Here is a 15307-nt window from a genome sequence, read left to right as displayed (position 1 = left end):
TGTAACAGAGAGTCTATCCATATCTTATAATAGCATGTGTTTTCTTTGGATTTTTACTTAGATACTAAAGCAACACATACATGAGCAGCTTTTGAAGGCATATGAACGGGGAGCCTGACAGAGCCTTACAGAAAAACCAAAAACATCCTGTTTTCAAATTCAGCTGTTTTGTGTCGCAGAGCAAAATTTCTAATAGAGGGACAGTGACTGAGGAGCAATTCCAATTTTCTATGTCATTATTTCAAAGCGTACCAGCAAATTTAATATAATTATTTGGTTTTCTTTTTGTTTTATTAATCAGTTAATTCAGGAGATGGGATAGACTACAGCCAGCAGAAGCGTGAAAATATCGGAGATCTGATTCAAGAGACACTGGAAGCCTTTGAACGCTGCGGTGGAGAAACTGCTTATATAAACATTAAATACATGATCCCTACTTACCAGTCGTGCATATTAAACTGATCTGTATCAAATGGGATGATTCCATTTGTGTTCTAAAAAAACTGTGTCTGACTCTGTGTGGCATCTTGTTAGTCATGCTTTTTTTCTCTACAGCTGCTAAAATAGTGGCTTCTGGGGCATTAGAGTGTTAGCACTATTGTGAACAAGTCTTTCCAATACATAAATAGTGCCTGTTCCTTTGATTACAATGGTGTACTGTGCTTGTTTGTTCCGTGAAAGAATTGCTTCTTTATAACAGAGCTGACTCGAGCAGGAATCAGAGTTAAACCTTCAGTTGTATAGACAATAAAACTATAATTTTCATACGCAATTCAGCAATTGCTGTTCTGTGTCCGCTTGCCCTGAGGGTGATGTCAGAGGCTGTAACAAGAAGAGTTTATGCTGACTGCTTAATAGGTGTTTGTCATGGAAGAGAAACACCAGTTCAGCAATGTCTCTCTAGCAGCTGTGCCGAATAATGTGCACCGACATACAATAAAACTGTTGAATGTATATACCAATTATAGTGGGAAAATTTATGTGGTCCATTATAAACCGCTGTCAGAAAATTAATTAATGTCCCTTACACGCTCACGGTCTAAGCTTCCAGGTGTTTGCCTTGCTCTGGACCTTGGGTTCCTGTCAGTGAACATCAGGCATGACCACAGTTTTGATGGGAAAAAAAAAAACATGATCAGACAGAACTCGAATAAATCAGACAGAAGACAGAGTGTACATAATATGTCAGTTCCTAAAGTCCCTATTAATCTAGGTACATATAATATATACGTGTATTTTAAAGGGTGCTGGATATTTTCTGTAGCTGAACAGTTGCTGTCACATTTCTGTTATTACTATAGTATATGTAAGTATAAACAGTATAACTATGGTTACAGTAATCCCCTAGAATTCCTTCTCAGCTAGTTTCTCCCTGCATACACACAACACAGAATTGACATGATCGTAGCTTTATGATTGGCTTTATTGCTTTGTAAGCATTTCTGTGGAATAAGCCTAGAAAAAAATAAAGCAAGTTTTACAGTTCTCAAGGACAATCATTTAAAATTATCAGGTCAGCTCAAAACAAATCAGGAGATACGAACTTTGTCTAAAAAGCGTGAGGTTTTAAAAAGTACAGACTTTGGGCTCATTTTGTGTTTATTCTGGTTTCTGGAAGCTCTTAAAATATATCCAAGTTGCACTTTCAAGTATTTCTCTGTAATTAGTAGGACTCAAAATACACTCTTTTTGTTAGAAGCATAAAGCTTCCTCCAAGTGCTCTCCTGCCTCCGCGTGCGCACATGACAAGGACAGCCTGTGCGAGAGGCACAGCTCCTGCGCTGCCCTGTTCCCTGTTCCCTTGGTGTGGGTGTGCCTTCCTGACCCCTGAAACGCCGTGCTGGGTCTGACATTAGGCTGGCATTAGCCTTGCCTATGTCTGCTCCGTAGGATCTTCAGCCTGAGACATTTTTCTTTTACTTTCTTCTCTTTCCTGTAACTGAAGAACAAGTTAGGAGGAAAAGGAGTTGCTGCACCAAGGGATGCCACTGGCCAGCAGTGCTCCCCAGCCCTAGTTTCAAGCATGACTGCTGCAGGTGCGCCTGCTTCCCAGGCTCCAGAGACCTTCCTTTTCTGTTTGTTTTTCAGTTACTGCTGAATTTTCTGTTACACACTGCCAGGGTTTCTCTCCGGTCCCTAGAGTTCAGGCAGCGTCTGTCCTGTGACTAACGCACACCTGTGATGGACGAGCACAGCAAATGCGCTGCCTCGCAACCAGGGTGTCTGTAAATCTTTCACCTCCCTGGCAGAAAGAAATGTGAAGCCTGGCTGCAGGCCTGTGTCTTGGGAAAATCAACAGCTTCGTCTTCGAAACTCACAGAGCAGAGTTTAGCAAGATATAGCAGGGAGGCTGAGCACATCTTCTCTTCCAAAAATGCCCTTCTACACATCCACCCTGGCACAGCAACACAGCCTTCACCTACAGTTTCTCCCGCTGCTTAAACAGCAGCCCCCGGCCTGCCCTGGGCACCATCCCCTGGTCCCACGTTAATGGCACTGGTGGGTTTGGTATGGGACATGCACGTTTCCACCATGAGTAAGCAGCATCCTGGAGGACTGCTGCATGAAGGGAGCTGAGTTAGTCAGCTCTGAAACAAATCAGGCCTCTCACAAAATGAAAAATCTCAGGTCACCTTTCATTTCTCAGCTATTTATGTTCTGTCCTGACGAGAAAGCCCAGCCCCACACTTGTGCCCAAGATCAAAAAGCCTCTCAGCAGCCAGCTGCAGCTTCCACCCCACTGGGCTCCCACCACAGAGCCACTCTCAGGGGTGAAAGCAGGGGACAGGGCTCTCATCCCTGCGGCTTCCTCATCCCACCTCCCTTTGCATCACTGCAGCACTGCTGAGGAGCTGGTGAAGCTGAAGCCACATCGCCAACTTTGAACTCCATTCCCTGGCTCTTTGTTGCAATTTTTGCATCTCCTCCCCTTCAGCTTGGCTAGGACAAAACTAATGACTGACAAACACAGGCTAGACACTGGAAAACGGACACCTTGTGCAGCTCCAGACTTGCCCAGACCTGATCCCCGCAGCCCTGTTCTCTGTTTGAAGATGTCTTTCGCAAGAGGTTGCTTCAACACAGGGTGACCTTACTGCAAACTGTAAGGGCAAGAGAGGTTGGCCCCATTCACATCAAGGGAAAAGTTTTACAGCTAAGTGTTTTTACTTGCATGCTCAAGAGGGTAACGTCATTAATCATAGGAGCTGGACTGATAAAAAGAAGCTTGACAGAAAGTGCAGTCCAGTAATTTAGGAAGACTGAAAATAAAACTATTTTAGGATGTCATCTTACGAAGTCAAACTGTAGGCCTGCCAACCTTGCCAGTGTCCCTTTAAGCATGATCAGCAGCATATTTATAGGCAATTACAGCACAGCTCAGAGCACTTTATAAAGCACAAGATCAAGGACCCAGGTGCTTAAGCATATGAGTAATATTATGTCATTCAATACACTGCCGAGCTATTTTGCTGTGCTCAAAAAATGGAATTGTAGTTTCAAAATAGTAACTGCCTCTCTTTCCTCCAGACCATGTCATTGTGGTCACCGATACTATGGGCAGCCAATCATGAGTTTCTAATTGTAATCAATTAAAATGCACCCTGAGCCAGGTTTTTCAGGGAGTATAAATTAAGTGTAGCTCCATTAAACCTATGTAGACCAGAAGTGGCCTGTGTCTTAATGAGTTCTCCTGTTACTTTTTATCTCTCTGGCCACTACAAGGTAAGTGACATTGGGAAAGGACCCTGTGGACAGATAAATAAGTTATTGGTTGGGTTGATGTCTGAGGTGGATTCAGTTTATCTTAGTAAACACATTAGGTGCTTCAGGCTGGCTGGTGGTTCTTTAGTTGGAAAAATAAAAAGCACATGCTTACATCTAAAAAAATAAATAATAATCTAGCTGTGCTGTTCTCTTTGCTAATCCTCAACACAGGGATAAAAAAGGGGAGAGGATGGGGGGGAAGGGGGGAAGATTCTTCCCAAAAGCAGTGTAAGGGAACTCTTTATCAGGTGTCATATATTTGGGAAGCCTGGCATCTTGTGGGTGCTATGAAGCAGTGGTGGTCCAAGTTGCTGGTGGCTGCAGCTTGACTGCCTGAAGCTGTGCAGGATTTGGGGGCTCCAGTGCCCTGCCTCTGGCACTGCCAGGGCTATGCTGGGCTGCTGGGGTCTGGCCAAGCCCACACTGGTGGCAGGGCATCAAAGCCTGGCCACTCGCCTTGTGGGGGCTCCTGAGGAGGCCTCGCGGGGGTGAGGCATAGCTGCAGCCAAGCTGGGACCAAAAGAAGAAAAGAAAGCTGAAGCAGACACTGTGTGCTTTCCTAATCCTGTCTGGAGACCCTCTGACTTCCAGAAAAACATTCTCCAGTCTGAGGGGCTCTGCAGGCAGCAGGGCGGTCGGCATTTCTCCGCTCATCTGTAACATCCTGTGTTTTCTGCTTTAAATAAAAGCGGCGATGCTTGCAGGAACTCAGTACAAAGCCTGTCTGCCTGAGACTGCTCGAGGTCTCTTTGTGCCTCCTGGAGACCGGGGGAGGACAGCTCATGCCCTGGCAGGACGAGACGTTCCCTGCCCCGGCCCCACGATCCTTCTGGCACACAAGGGAAGGGGATGGGAGCATCTGTGCCAGGCAAACCCTGGCTGTGCTTGCTCTTGCCCAGCAAACATGGCCTGCGCAGGCCCAGAGGTCCCTGCTGTGAGCATCCCCCTCCCAAGGGCAGGAGCGCTGGGCCTTGGCCACCCGGCTGCAGCGTGAGCAGGCCTGGCTCTGTGGGGAGGGACTGCGAACAGCCATCCACATGGGCCAGAAGCTACAGAAGAGCTGGCACTGCCCCAGGGGCGGGTGCACATGGTGGTGCGCCTGTGGCCAGGAGGTTCTTGGGACTGTGCCCTGCTGGCTGCCCTGGCCCGTGTCTGCAGGAGCCTGAGAGGTGCTGCCACTGTGGTGTCCCCTGGCCTGGCCGGCCAGGGTGTGGGGCGAAATGGGAACCAGAGCTTGTGCTCTGCGAAGGCTGGAGGGCAAAAGAGAATCAGGAGCAAGCCAACCTGCTGCCTCCAGCCTCCGCCTGCTCTGTGGCATGGTGGGAATGCACTGGTTTGGGGCCTCATTTCTGCACCTCTTCCACCTCTGTGGCTGTCTAATACACAACTTGGTAGAGGTGAACTGATGCACTGTATTTAATGTGAGTGCAGATGAATGTACTGGTGTTTGTGGCATACAGTGTGCCCATGTACAGTTGTGAGCATTGCCACTACTAGCATCCATACAGTGTAGCTCTGTCCCCTCTGTGGGACCTCACTATCCTTGCATAAAATCATATTGTCTTCATATATAGGTGCAGAGATCAAAAACAAGCATGGACAACTTCCTCAAAAATCATCTAAAACTCTACGAAGTAACCATAAAACACCCTATCCCAAAGTGTACAGCATAGTGTTGGATGCTGAGCCCCCCTGGGTAAGGGCCAGAAGAAACTCATGTCCCATAGAGAAGCCACCTCCTGTTGCACGCTGTTGCATTAATTGGGAGCGGCCTGGCTTGAAATGTGTGGTCCATCCAGCTCTATCAGCTTCCAATTTCTGTTTTCTGGGTCTAATTTCTAAGCCCTTCCCAATGGAACAATTGCCTAAAAGCAACGCTACTTGCCTAGCTCCAGATCTGGAAGTGGCGAGTGGTCTCCTTGCATCTTGCCATCTCTCTTTTGTGCATTAGTGACATTACTTCATTTGTGAGAGCTCACGCTTCCTGCTCCTCCTGTGTCCCTAGGGTGCTGATAGAGAAGCTGTGTGAGCGGAGCGGGCAGAGGGGCAGCTGATGATGGAGCCATCGGGGAATGGTTATTCCAGCAAAAGCTTTTGCCTTACAGTTTACATTTTGGGAAAATGTGAATTTTGGGGAAGTTGCATCTGCTTCATCCCAGAGCACTCCCTTGGTGGTAGCTGAGGCAAAACATATCTGCAATAAATCTTCCTCCTTTCTCCCCTTGTGTAATGCTGCAGTGCACTGGGAGAAAAATAGCTGTGCTGCTGTGAGGGTGGGGGCAGGAGAGAAAGCAAATGGCAGGGAGCTCTTCTCTGGTGCATGGGATGTAAGGCTGCGTTTCTCCAGCTTCTTGTGGCCCTGTAGCTGCGCAACCTAAACCTGTCTTCTCTGGGCCACCATTTGTCCATCCAGGGAATTTTGTGAGGCTGAAATGTTGTGGGATTTTCTGTTGATGTGAAGAGCCATGTAGTGACCCCAGCGCTGCAAAGTGGGGTAGCCTGGGGCCTCCCCCATGGGATTTTCAAGGTGTGGAAGAAGACACCGAGGCAGCTGCTATTGGGGGAACCCCTTTTCTACAGTTGTCTTTTCCTTGATCCTTCCCCTGCCCAAACCTGCCTGCTGCGGCCTCCCGTTTTGGTTGGCTGGATGTGGCAACCATCGTAGCTGGGAAATTGCCATGTGCCCATGAGGGCAGCGCCAGCACCTTGCTGGGCAGGCTGGTGACTGCCGTCGGCACTAACAGCATGCTGTGTTTCCACTCCCCTCTGGAAAACAAATGAATTCCTCCTGAGCGGGGGCGAAATAACAAAAAACACTTTCTGCTAGGTGTTATAAATCAGTTACTGTAATAATAAAGCAGGATAAATATAGAGGATAAAACCCCGATCTCTTTCAAAATGTTCTTGGTGTGGGGGAGGAGAGTGCCTCCTTGCTCAGCACCCCATTTTGCAGTGTGCGTTTTATTCCATGGTTGTGCTCTTGAAGAACTCTATGCCTGAAACTTTTTTTATTAACACTGAATCATTTATGTCTGCTACAAAGAAAGAAATTGCAACTACACTGCCTCAAGAATCAAAGTAAAGGGAACATCTGCTCTAAACTTCTTGCATGCAATTATTGCTTGCTATGCATTCTTACTTACTGGAGTAATGTGACTAAATTAAAGCTTTTTTCTTGTGCCTGCTTTTATGCATTGCTTTGGTATAAAATGTGTGGCTTGCTTAAAATCAACCTACAGCTAAAACTATGTCCGCATACAGCTGAGCCCACGTGTACTTTGATGCAATTAAGGGCACAATAGGAGCATTCTGAAAGATTGCCTCTAAAAGGCCTTTTGTTTGCTCCCCCATAGGGGCTGGCTGTACAAGCGTGCAGAAATGCAACATTAAGGAAAAAACCTCCATGAAGAACCCTGTAGACACAGAGCCGTGTTTTCTGTAGCTCAGCAGTAGGCTGTATGCAAAAGCAGGGAAGCAATTGGTGCTGTGAGGGTGATGATCGTTTTGATAGGAATCCCCCACATCACAGGAATGTTTCTGAGGAAGCCAAAAACCCACCAGAAACATTCCAGGGCCACAAACCTGCAAACCGCCAAAACCAGCATCGGAGCCGCGCTGCCGGCAGTGAGGCAAAGACAACAGCAGCAAATCAGGCTAGTTCTGCAGGAGACGGAGACAGTCAGCCGCTATTTTTATTTTTCTTCCTTTCTACAGTGCATACAGCATTACCATCAAGCTTAATTGATTGAAAAATATCTGGAAAATAAAGCTCTTGAACTTGCATGCCTAGAAACCTACCAGCATCACGTGCGTAGCAAAGGCCACATATCTCACGAAATACCACAACATTTCACAAAGGAGGTTTAAGAGCTCCAATTGAATAAAGCTTTCTCTGTGAAATATCTTTATGGGTCTACAAAGCAGTTAAACCCTCCTTGGGAAAAAAATGTGTACATCTCTTCCAGTGCAGCAGTAACAGTGTAACTACCACTGAGGTCTCATTAATAAGGTTTCTCCCTTATCAGTAGAAGGAAAAAACAAATCTTTATCACAGAAAAGAAATTTAAGCTACTAAATTCTGACTCTTTGCTTTTAAATCCTACAACGCTATGCGTAAATAAAAAACAAAACAAACAACAAACCTCTGTCTTACTATGCTCTGGCTTTCCTTAAGGGATGGATTCTGCTACTTAAAGTCAGTGATGACAGTAACAGGACCAAAATAAACTCAGTAGGACCCTTTTCTATCAATAATTTTGCCACTGGCATAGTACATGATTGTTTTTTTGTGGTCTGTACTATAGCAGCTTTTAATTATAAGACAATTTGGTGCCACGTGCTGTAGGAAAATTGGGCAGTTGCAAACCCTGCAGTGTTCCTTCATACATACTTTAATGGTTGTTTTTCTCCTTAAAGAAAGAAAAATAGTATTCCTCTGTTCTCTGTTGTTTTCTTTCTTTTTTTTTTTTTTTTAAGCTTTTATTCCTAGAGCATTTTTCAGCTCCCCAAGAAGATGTTTGCATTGCCTCTGCTCACCAGTTTCCTTTCGCACCCACAAGTATTTCCAGCTTTTTATTTGCAGAGCGTGGTGTTGCACTGCTTTTTCATGTCTCCCATACTGTTATAATTATATCTGGGGAGTAGAGATGGATGGTGTGCTGAGCGTATGCTTTGTTTCCCCACAACCCTCGCTCACGGCTGCTCTGTACAATGTGATCAATAGCAGGCACTTGTACAAACAGTAGTTTTTAATTTCCAGTTCTTGGTTTCAAGTTTCTCGTGAAAATTTCCATGTTTTCCTTGTGTTAAGTGGTGCAGTTTCATTTGCTTTGCCTGTGACATCCCGTGATGTCTGTCTCCTTCCCACCCTCCCGTGCTGCCATGGCCCTCAGCCTGAGCTGCGTGTACGGGAAGGCCTGGCAGCACGGATGGGGCACGGGCCAGGGCTGGAGGTGCCTGGTCCAGCCATGGGAGTACAGGGCCTGCCAGGACACCACTTGCCTGGAAAAGGGCTGGGCAAGAGCTGTGACCACTCGCTTCCACACCCTGCAACAGTCCACTTGGTCCTTTATCAAATATCCCCAGCTGGAAGGGACCCACAAGGATCATTTGGTCCACCTCCTTGCTCCACACAGGAACCCTCAAACACCAGACCCTGTGTCTGAGAGCACTGTCCAAATGCTTCTTGAACTCCAGCAGGCTCAGTGCTGTGAGCACTGCCCTGGGGAGCCTGTCCCAGTGCCTGACCACCCTCTGGGTGAAGAACCTTTTCCCAACCCCTAGCCCAAACCTCCCTTGATGCAGCTCCATGCCATTCCCTCAGACCCTTCGCTCCTCGGTGGATGAGGTGGAGCACAGTGGGCAGCATGGGGTCAGCCAGCTGCAGCCCTGTGTTGCTGCTCCTGCTTCTGGCTGGGCAAATTGGGGCCCTATGTAAGACATGTGTGAGCACATAGGATGAATCCCAGCCTCTCACCCAGTGGCTGCTGATGTTGCCCTGGTGCCCAGCCTCCTCCTCAGCGCCTGCTGCCCACGAGAGCGAAACGAGGAAGCGGCACCGCGTGACTGCCCTGGTTTCGGTTCAGCTCAGGCAGAGCCAGATGTGGCTGCTGGGCTCAATGAAGTCAAAGGCACTGCTCATATGAAAAAGGAGAGCAGGAACTGGCCCCTGGCTATGTCTTACACATACATTCTTGTGGCATTTTTTCTTTTTTTACCCCTGGGTAATTTATTTTTCTACCTCTAGCAGTGCTTTAGATGGACCGTATTTGTGTTTTAGCTATATCTTCATCTCAGTGCTGTGTGGTGGTCTTCTAATCCATTTTACTTGAATGAGTATGTCCCAGGATATCTCCCACCCTGCTTCTTCACTTGCCTTTTTGTATCTAACTGACTTTCTACAGAAAATGTCAGGAGGCTGGAGAGCTCCGTATCTTACATCACTTGGTGATTTGATACAGAAGTAGTATACACTTAGCTTTAAAGACCAGCCAAGGTTAAAAATTAGTGATATGATCTGTTTATTTAGGAATTTGTACAAAACCGCCGCTGTTATCCAATATAAGAATCATGAAATTTGCTGTGAGCAACATTTCATTTTTACTGTGAACTTTACTGCACTTACTCCAGTAAGGTCCCAATAAAAGTGGGAAGGAAAAAAAAAAAAGAAACACTGCCATAGACACATATATGCAGGGGTAATAAGGGGCTGGGGCTGCTGACACAGGTGTCAGCCCACCTCCCAGCCAACACCTGGAGAGCCCCTCGCCTGAAGTGAGCAATGCCAAGTGCACCCCGGTGCCCTGTTTGCAGGGAGGAGGGAAATAATACCTGCTCAGGGTCACAGGTGAATGTGGGATTTGGTAATGGAACTAAATTAGCAGGGGGGAGGAAAAGCAAAGCTTATGTTAGCAGCTACTGGTACAGAAATAGGTAATAACCCTTTAACTTGAATTTTAAAGGGGAACATTAAACTGTATTTTTATGTTTTACTCTTTTTCCCCTGTAAAGCCCAAATCAAATATGAGAAATGAGAAGGGAAGAATAAAAAAAAAATAAAAATAAAAAAAGATAAATTACAGCTGAAAATACCTTGCCCGTTAGACCAGCTGTAAACTCACATCTGTGGCAGCAGGAGCAATAGCAATGGCAGGGGGCCTCAGTGAGGGGATGCAGCAGCTGCCCAGGAGCAGGGCAAGGAGCCCCAGCAGCCCCTGTGTCTGACTGAGCCCTGGTGGAAGAGCAGCTTCTCTTGAAGAAGAACAGCAGCTGAAAACCCGGATCAGAAATCCCATACAAGGACCTGAAACTGCACGCTCTCGGGCTTTGCTGCTGGGTTGGAAGCAGGGTTGGTCCCCGTTTGCAGGCTCCGTGCTCTCCTGCCGCTGGCTTGCCCCGTGCCCTGCAGGCCACAAACCAGGCAAGGGCTGCCACTGTGTTAGGAAATGAAACAGCGTCAAGGCACGGGCCTGGGCTGGCCCCCAGGAGCTGTTCCAAGGGGACAGAGCTGAGCTGACCCACAGCTGGGCTAAGATCTCCCAGCGAGTTATTTCTCAGTGAGCAGTCTTCTGCCAGGATGTTGAGAGGCCGGAGGAACAAAGTGCTCTCCTGGCACGTGCCGCTTGGATGCGGCCACCCAGCCATGGGCAGTCTCCTCCTCTTCTCCCTGTGGTGTTCAGCTCGCACCATCACCTTCTTGGAAGCACCAAGGCGGAGCAGGAAACGTGGAGCTGAGTGCCTCCGAAATGGAGGCCTGCAGGTAAGAGCTGCAGAGGCGATACGCGAGTGCAGGAGGAAGCACTCGACATCAAAGGGCAGAAGGACAGAGAGGTCGTGCTCTGTAAGAGGAAGGTGAAAAAAAGCTAGTGAGAAAAGGAGGAAATGTTCTGGGAGAAGAAGGAAGAGACCAGCAGCGTACAGTGGGAGAAGAGCTGCAATGGGGAGAGGGTCAAGGCAAGGGAGGTTGGTGGTGGGGAAGTGGGAGGAAAATGCAAATTAATAAAGGAGCAAAGGAAAGTGCTTATGTCTGTGGTAGGTGGGCCCAGGAGGGAGGCAAAACTCCTCCTGTGCTTTCTCTGCTCTAACAGGGGGATGCGGCTGCATGATCTCCTGCTCAGGGGATCTGCTTGGAGCTGCTCCTCCAGGAGACAGCGAGCCTGCGCTCGTGCTCTAGGACAGCACAGTGCTGAAAAACATTAAGTCCATAAAAATCATGATACAAGACAAATAGATACTTATTCTTGCATAGGAAAGAGAGAATACTGCTTAAATATTTAATCATGTTTTGGTTTACAATAGTTTAATGGTGTTAAAACATCTAATACATGCTCACAAAAAAAAAATCAGCATTTTAAAGCTATAAATTATTCTGGTTGATTTTTTCTTTCCCCTTCTAGATAAAAGTAACCATTTGACAACAGGCTCCCTCAAACAACTCAGCCCATGATAGTCTCATTACAGGCTAACATATTCTTTCACACGTCTGAACCAAACCACTGAGAAAGTAATAAGTGATCATTCATAGACGCAGACTGGTAGCTAATAGCATCCTCACTTACCTTCCAAACATTGAGCACAGTTAAAATAAATTCAGGATGTATGCATGCGGAAAACTCGATTGCAGTCACATCAGAGACGAACCAAAAATGGAAGCACTCAGAATTACTAGCGTAAAATCCAAATAATGACCTATAATAGATATCAGCCAGAGAGGACAACACATTCCCTGCAGTCATCTTAAAGGGGCCTTGTCAATGTGCTCAGGACCCCTGCTCCAGCAAATGCACGTACATTTGGCTGGGCAGATATGCTATATATAGGCAGATAGCTATAGGACACACCTGGGCCACAGTCCCCGTTGTGTTACTGGAGAGGTATGCCAATCCATCTACTGTGTAGGCAAAGTACGGTGGAAAGTCAGAGGAAGGTTGCCATGCGTCTCTGTGTTCCTCTCCTGAGGCCATCGAACCTTCCAGGGTGCCTTTAAACAGGGAAAAAATGAAATAATTTAGAGGTCCCTTAAAAAAAAAAAAAAAGAAGAATCAAGAAAGGTCTGTTTACACCTCACAGACTCCTTAGGCTGTGGTAGTAGCTGCAAGTCACTGGCGTCTGGTCAATGAGCCCGTCAGATTTGTCACTCTTGACGTGCAGTGATGTCTTCACGGGGCACCAAAGTGCTGCTGGGGTGTCTGTGGGTACCCCCAGGGGCAGGCAATGAGAGAGCTGTCACATGTTCTGCAGCACATAGAAACTGCAATCTGGTGGATGATACAATACGGTGTTTTATGGAAGGCTGTGCTCCTCCTGCAGCTTTTACTATTTCATTAAACAGCACTCCTATGTAGTACATGAAGCTGCTGGTTCCTTGCTGGGGCTGGCAAAAGTTTATTTAAGGTTGCATCCTGTTGGCTGGTGAGCTGAAAATATTGCCACAGATCATCAAGAGGGGGGAAAAAGCCGCCTGGTCAGCACAGCGTGGACATCTCACAGGGTGAGGGGAACCTGGGGTTGAAGGGAAAATCCAGCCATCAGCTGCACTGCTCAGTGCAAAGTGAGAAGGTTTACACACTGGACATGACTGCTTCAGCACCAGGGAAAATACAAGCAGACTGTGTCTCTACGCTTTAATGATTAGGGCAGGTAATTAGAGCTTGTTGGTTCCCACCCCTGCTCTGCTATTGACTTGCTGTGGAACATTTGGGCTGTAGCTTGACCTCTTTATGCCCTAATTTTCCCTTGAATAGCATGGGAATGCTAGCTGTTTTGTTGTGGTGTTGTGATGCTTGGTTAATTGAGGAAACATGCCAAATGCACTACACCCAGTGAAAACGGTATTCAGAGTGCAGCATCATTAGGATGTATACGTGTTTGCATTTTAGCAAACATTTAAATTCCACGTCTTAAATATCCTTTGCCATTGCAACTTGCAAAAAAAAGAAAAAGCAAGCACTGCTAACACAGCTTTGCCACACACTGTCAAGTGCTTATAAACCCTATTTATAGCTACAGTTAAAGATTCAGATATGCAAGTACTCCATTAAAAGACCACATTAATGAGCCCTTAGAGAAAATATCTCACAAAGCCTTCTGAGCTCGTAACTGCTCAGTTGTGCAGGGCTTCTTGCTTGTTAACATTCATAAAATATAAATACTGTGTACTAAACACCAGCACTTTGTGGATTGCAATGACTTATCTCACCGTCGACAACTTAACTTCTGCAAGTGGAGATGCAGCAGCAGAGCTCGGCTGCAGGCAGCCAGGCTGCACCAGTCACTCACGTGCCTCCCTGCTTGGGGGCCTTCCTTCCCGGTGCAAGGCTGAGTGTCAGGCTGACTTGCAGGTCAGTATCTGTGAGTATAATTTCAGAGAGAGCAATCAAACCTATTAGCTGAGAGTGGCAGAGCTGGGCCTTCCTGCAGCCACAGCTCCAGAGCGTGGCAGGCATTCAGAGCAAAATCTAATAGATAAAAGTCACGGGAGATTTTTTATTTTTCCCTTTGACATAAGCTAGCTGATGGAAAATGTCATTTGAGAGAGAGAAAAGTTGCTATATTTGATTTGTCATTATTTCTCCATTGTCCTTTTCTGTCCGTGATTGTGCATTTCCCGTTTTCTCTTTCTTGCCTCTCTTAGGAGTCCGCATCTAGGTTGTGACAGATGCTCTTGCTTAAACATTGATGATGTATGTTATAGCTATCGTTTTGCATTGTGTAAACAAACATCCCTTGAGCCCACTTTAGAATAATTCTCTGTAACCTTTAATACTGCATTTCCATTCACCCAGGAGTCACAGAGGGCTCAAGCACTGCAGATGACCAGTCCTGGTTTGCTGGCTGGCTGGCTGTAAGCTGAAGAAACTGAGGCAGGGAAGGATGAAGGGACTCACTGGCAGCTGTTTTCTGGCATGTGTAACCAAACAATTTATGTCCTTTCCTTTGCACTTTGGTCCAGCTGCCTTTCCCACAGACCTCCTGGAAGGAGCACTTGTGCTCCCAAAACGAAAAACACAGGCAGGATGCTTTAAAAACCTCCAGGGCAACTCTTAGTGTTCAAATGTGCCATTGATTTCAGTAGTGCATTAGCTGGCTTGTTAAGCAGGACCGGAGTGCTCAGCTTTATTTTATTGTGGCGAGTCCCTGACTGTTCAAAATGTTAGCATCGTAGTGTAAGAGCAAACCCTCCGGTGCCATAAACTGCCCGGCACCGCCTGATTGCAGAGTGCCTGATAACACAGGGTCATCTGCAGCCAGCTGGGGATGCAGCTGAAGGCATGGCAGTGGCACCACCGCAGGCTGCCTTGCTGCTGCTGCTCTCCCTGTTTCTGCCCCTTTACCTGCGTCCCTCTGTCTTTGGACTGAGCATTGCTGTCTCTCCTGTGTCCTGGGCCTCCCTTAGTCTGAGCACAGCTGTATTTCTGCGTGGCCCTGGGAGCATCTGTAGGTGACACCCATATGTCACTAGTGACAGTAAGCCTGATAGACATCAGGAAAAATCCCACAGCCCGAGGAGATTCCTTCTGGGCTGGGAGACGTGGCTGGGGTTGGGGATGGACACAGTGCATCAGCCATGCACGTGGGATGTCCCATTATTAGGATGGGGTAAACTTCTGGACTCCATTTGCTATTGGGACTGAGCTTCTCTAACTAAAAAGGGACTGCATGTCATGGTTTCCAGGTTCCTGGTCAAATGCATGCCAAAATCAAAAGGTGTGGAAAAGCTTTAACAGCAAAGATTGTGAGAAATTCAGTCTGGAGTGCCCTTATTGCACGTCTTCATTGTCAAATAAACCCCTCATGGAGCTCTGGAAGAGAAAGCCATCAGGATCGGGCTGTCCCCGATGTAGGGGTTTTGGTCACCCATGGGTGGCACCTGCAGAAGTGGCTTTTGGGGGCTTCCCTTCGGGGTTGTTCTTGTGGAGAGCATCCATGCCCAGGGACTGGGCAAAAGAGTGAGGGTGCTGGCATGGGGGGGTCCTTGGTGTTGTAACCAAATATTTCAGCACCAGCAGGGGTTTTGTGTCTGCCTCTGGCCAGAAATGTCTCT

At 47.1% G+C, this 15307-nt stretch overlaps 1 protein-coding gene across 2 annotated transcripts in view; it reads left to right on the top strand.

Annotated features, from left to right (window-relative positions):
- PACRG (parkin coregulated) overlaps positions 1–1485 on the top strand; it is a 217922-nt gene extending 216437 nt beyond the window's left edge. For both annotated transcript variants that reach the window (XM_027454268.3, XM_027454267.3), the window contains one exon: positions 302–1485. In XM_027454268.3, the coding sequence (XP_027310069.1) occupies positions 302–462 (161 nt within the window). In that variant the 3' untranslated portion in view covers positions 463–1485. The remainder of the gene's footprint in view (positions 1–301) is intronic.
- Positions 1486–15307: the final 13822 nt, after the last annotated feature.

Source organism: Anas platyrhynchos, chromosome 3 (genome assembly GCF_047663525.1).
Source record: "Anas platyrhynchos isolate ZD024472 breed Pekin duck chromosome 3, IASCAAS_PekinDuck_T2T, whole genome shotgun sequence".
In the NCBI taxonomy this organism is placed as follows: Eukaryota; Metazoa; Chordata; class Aves; order Anseriformes; family Anatidae; genus Anas; species Anas platyrhynchos.
The sequence above is the reverse complement of the archived record's forward strand: the minus strand, read 5'-3'. Positions and strand labels throughout refer to the sequence as shown.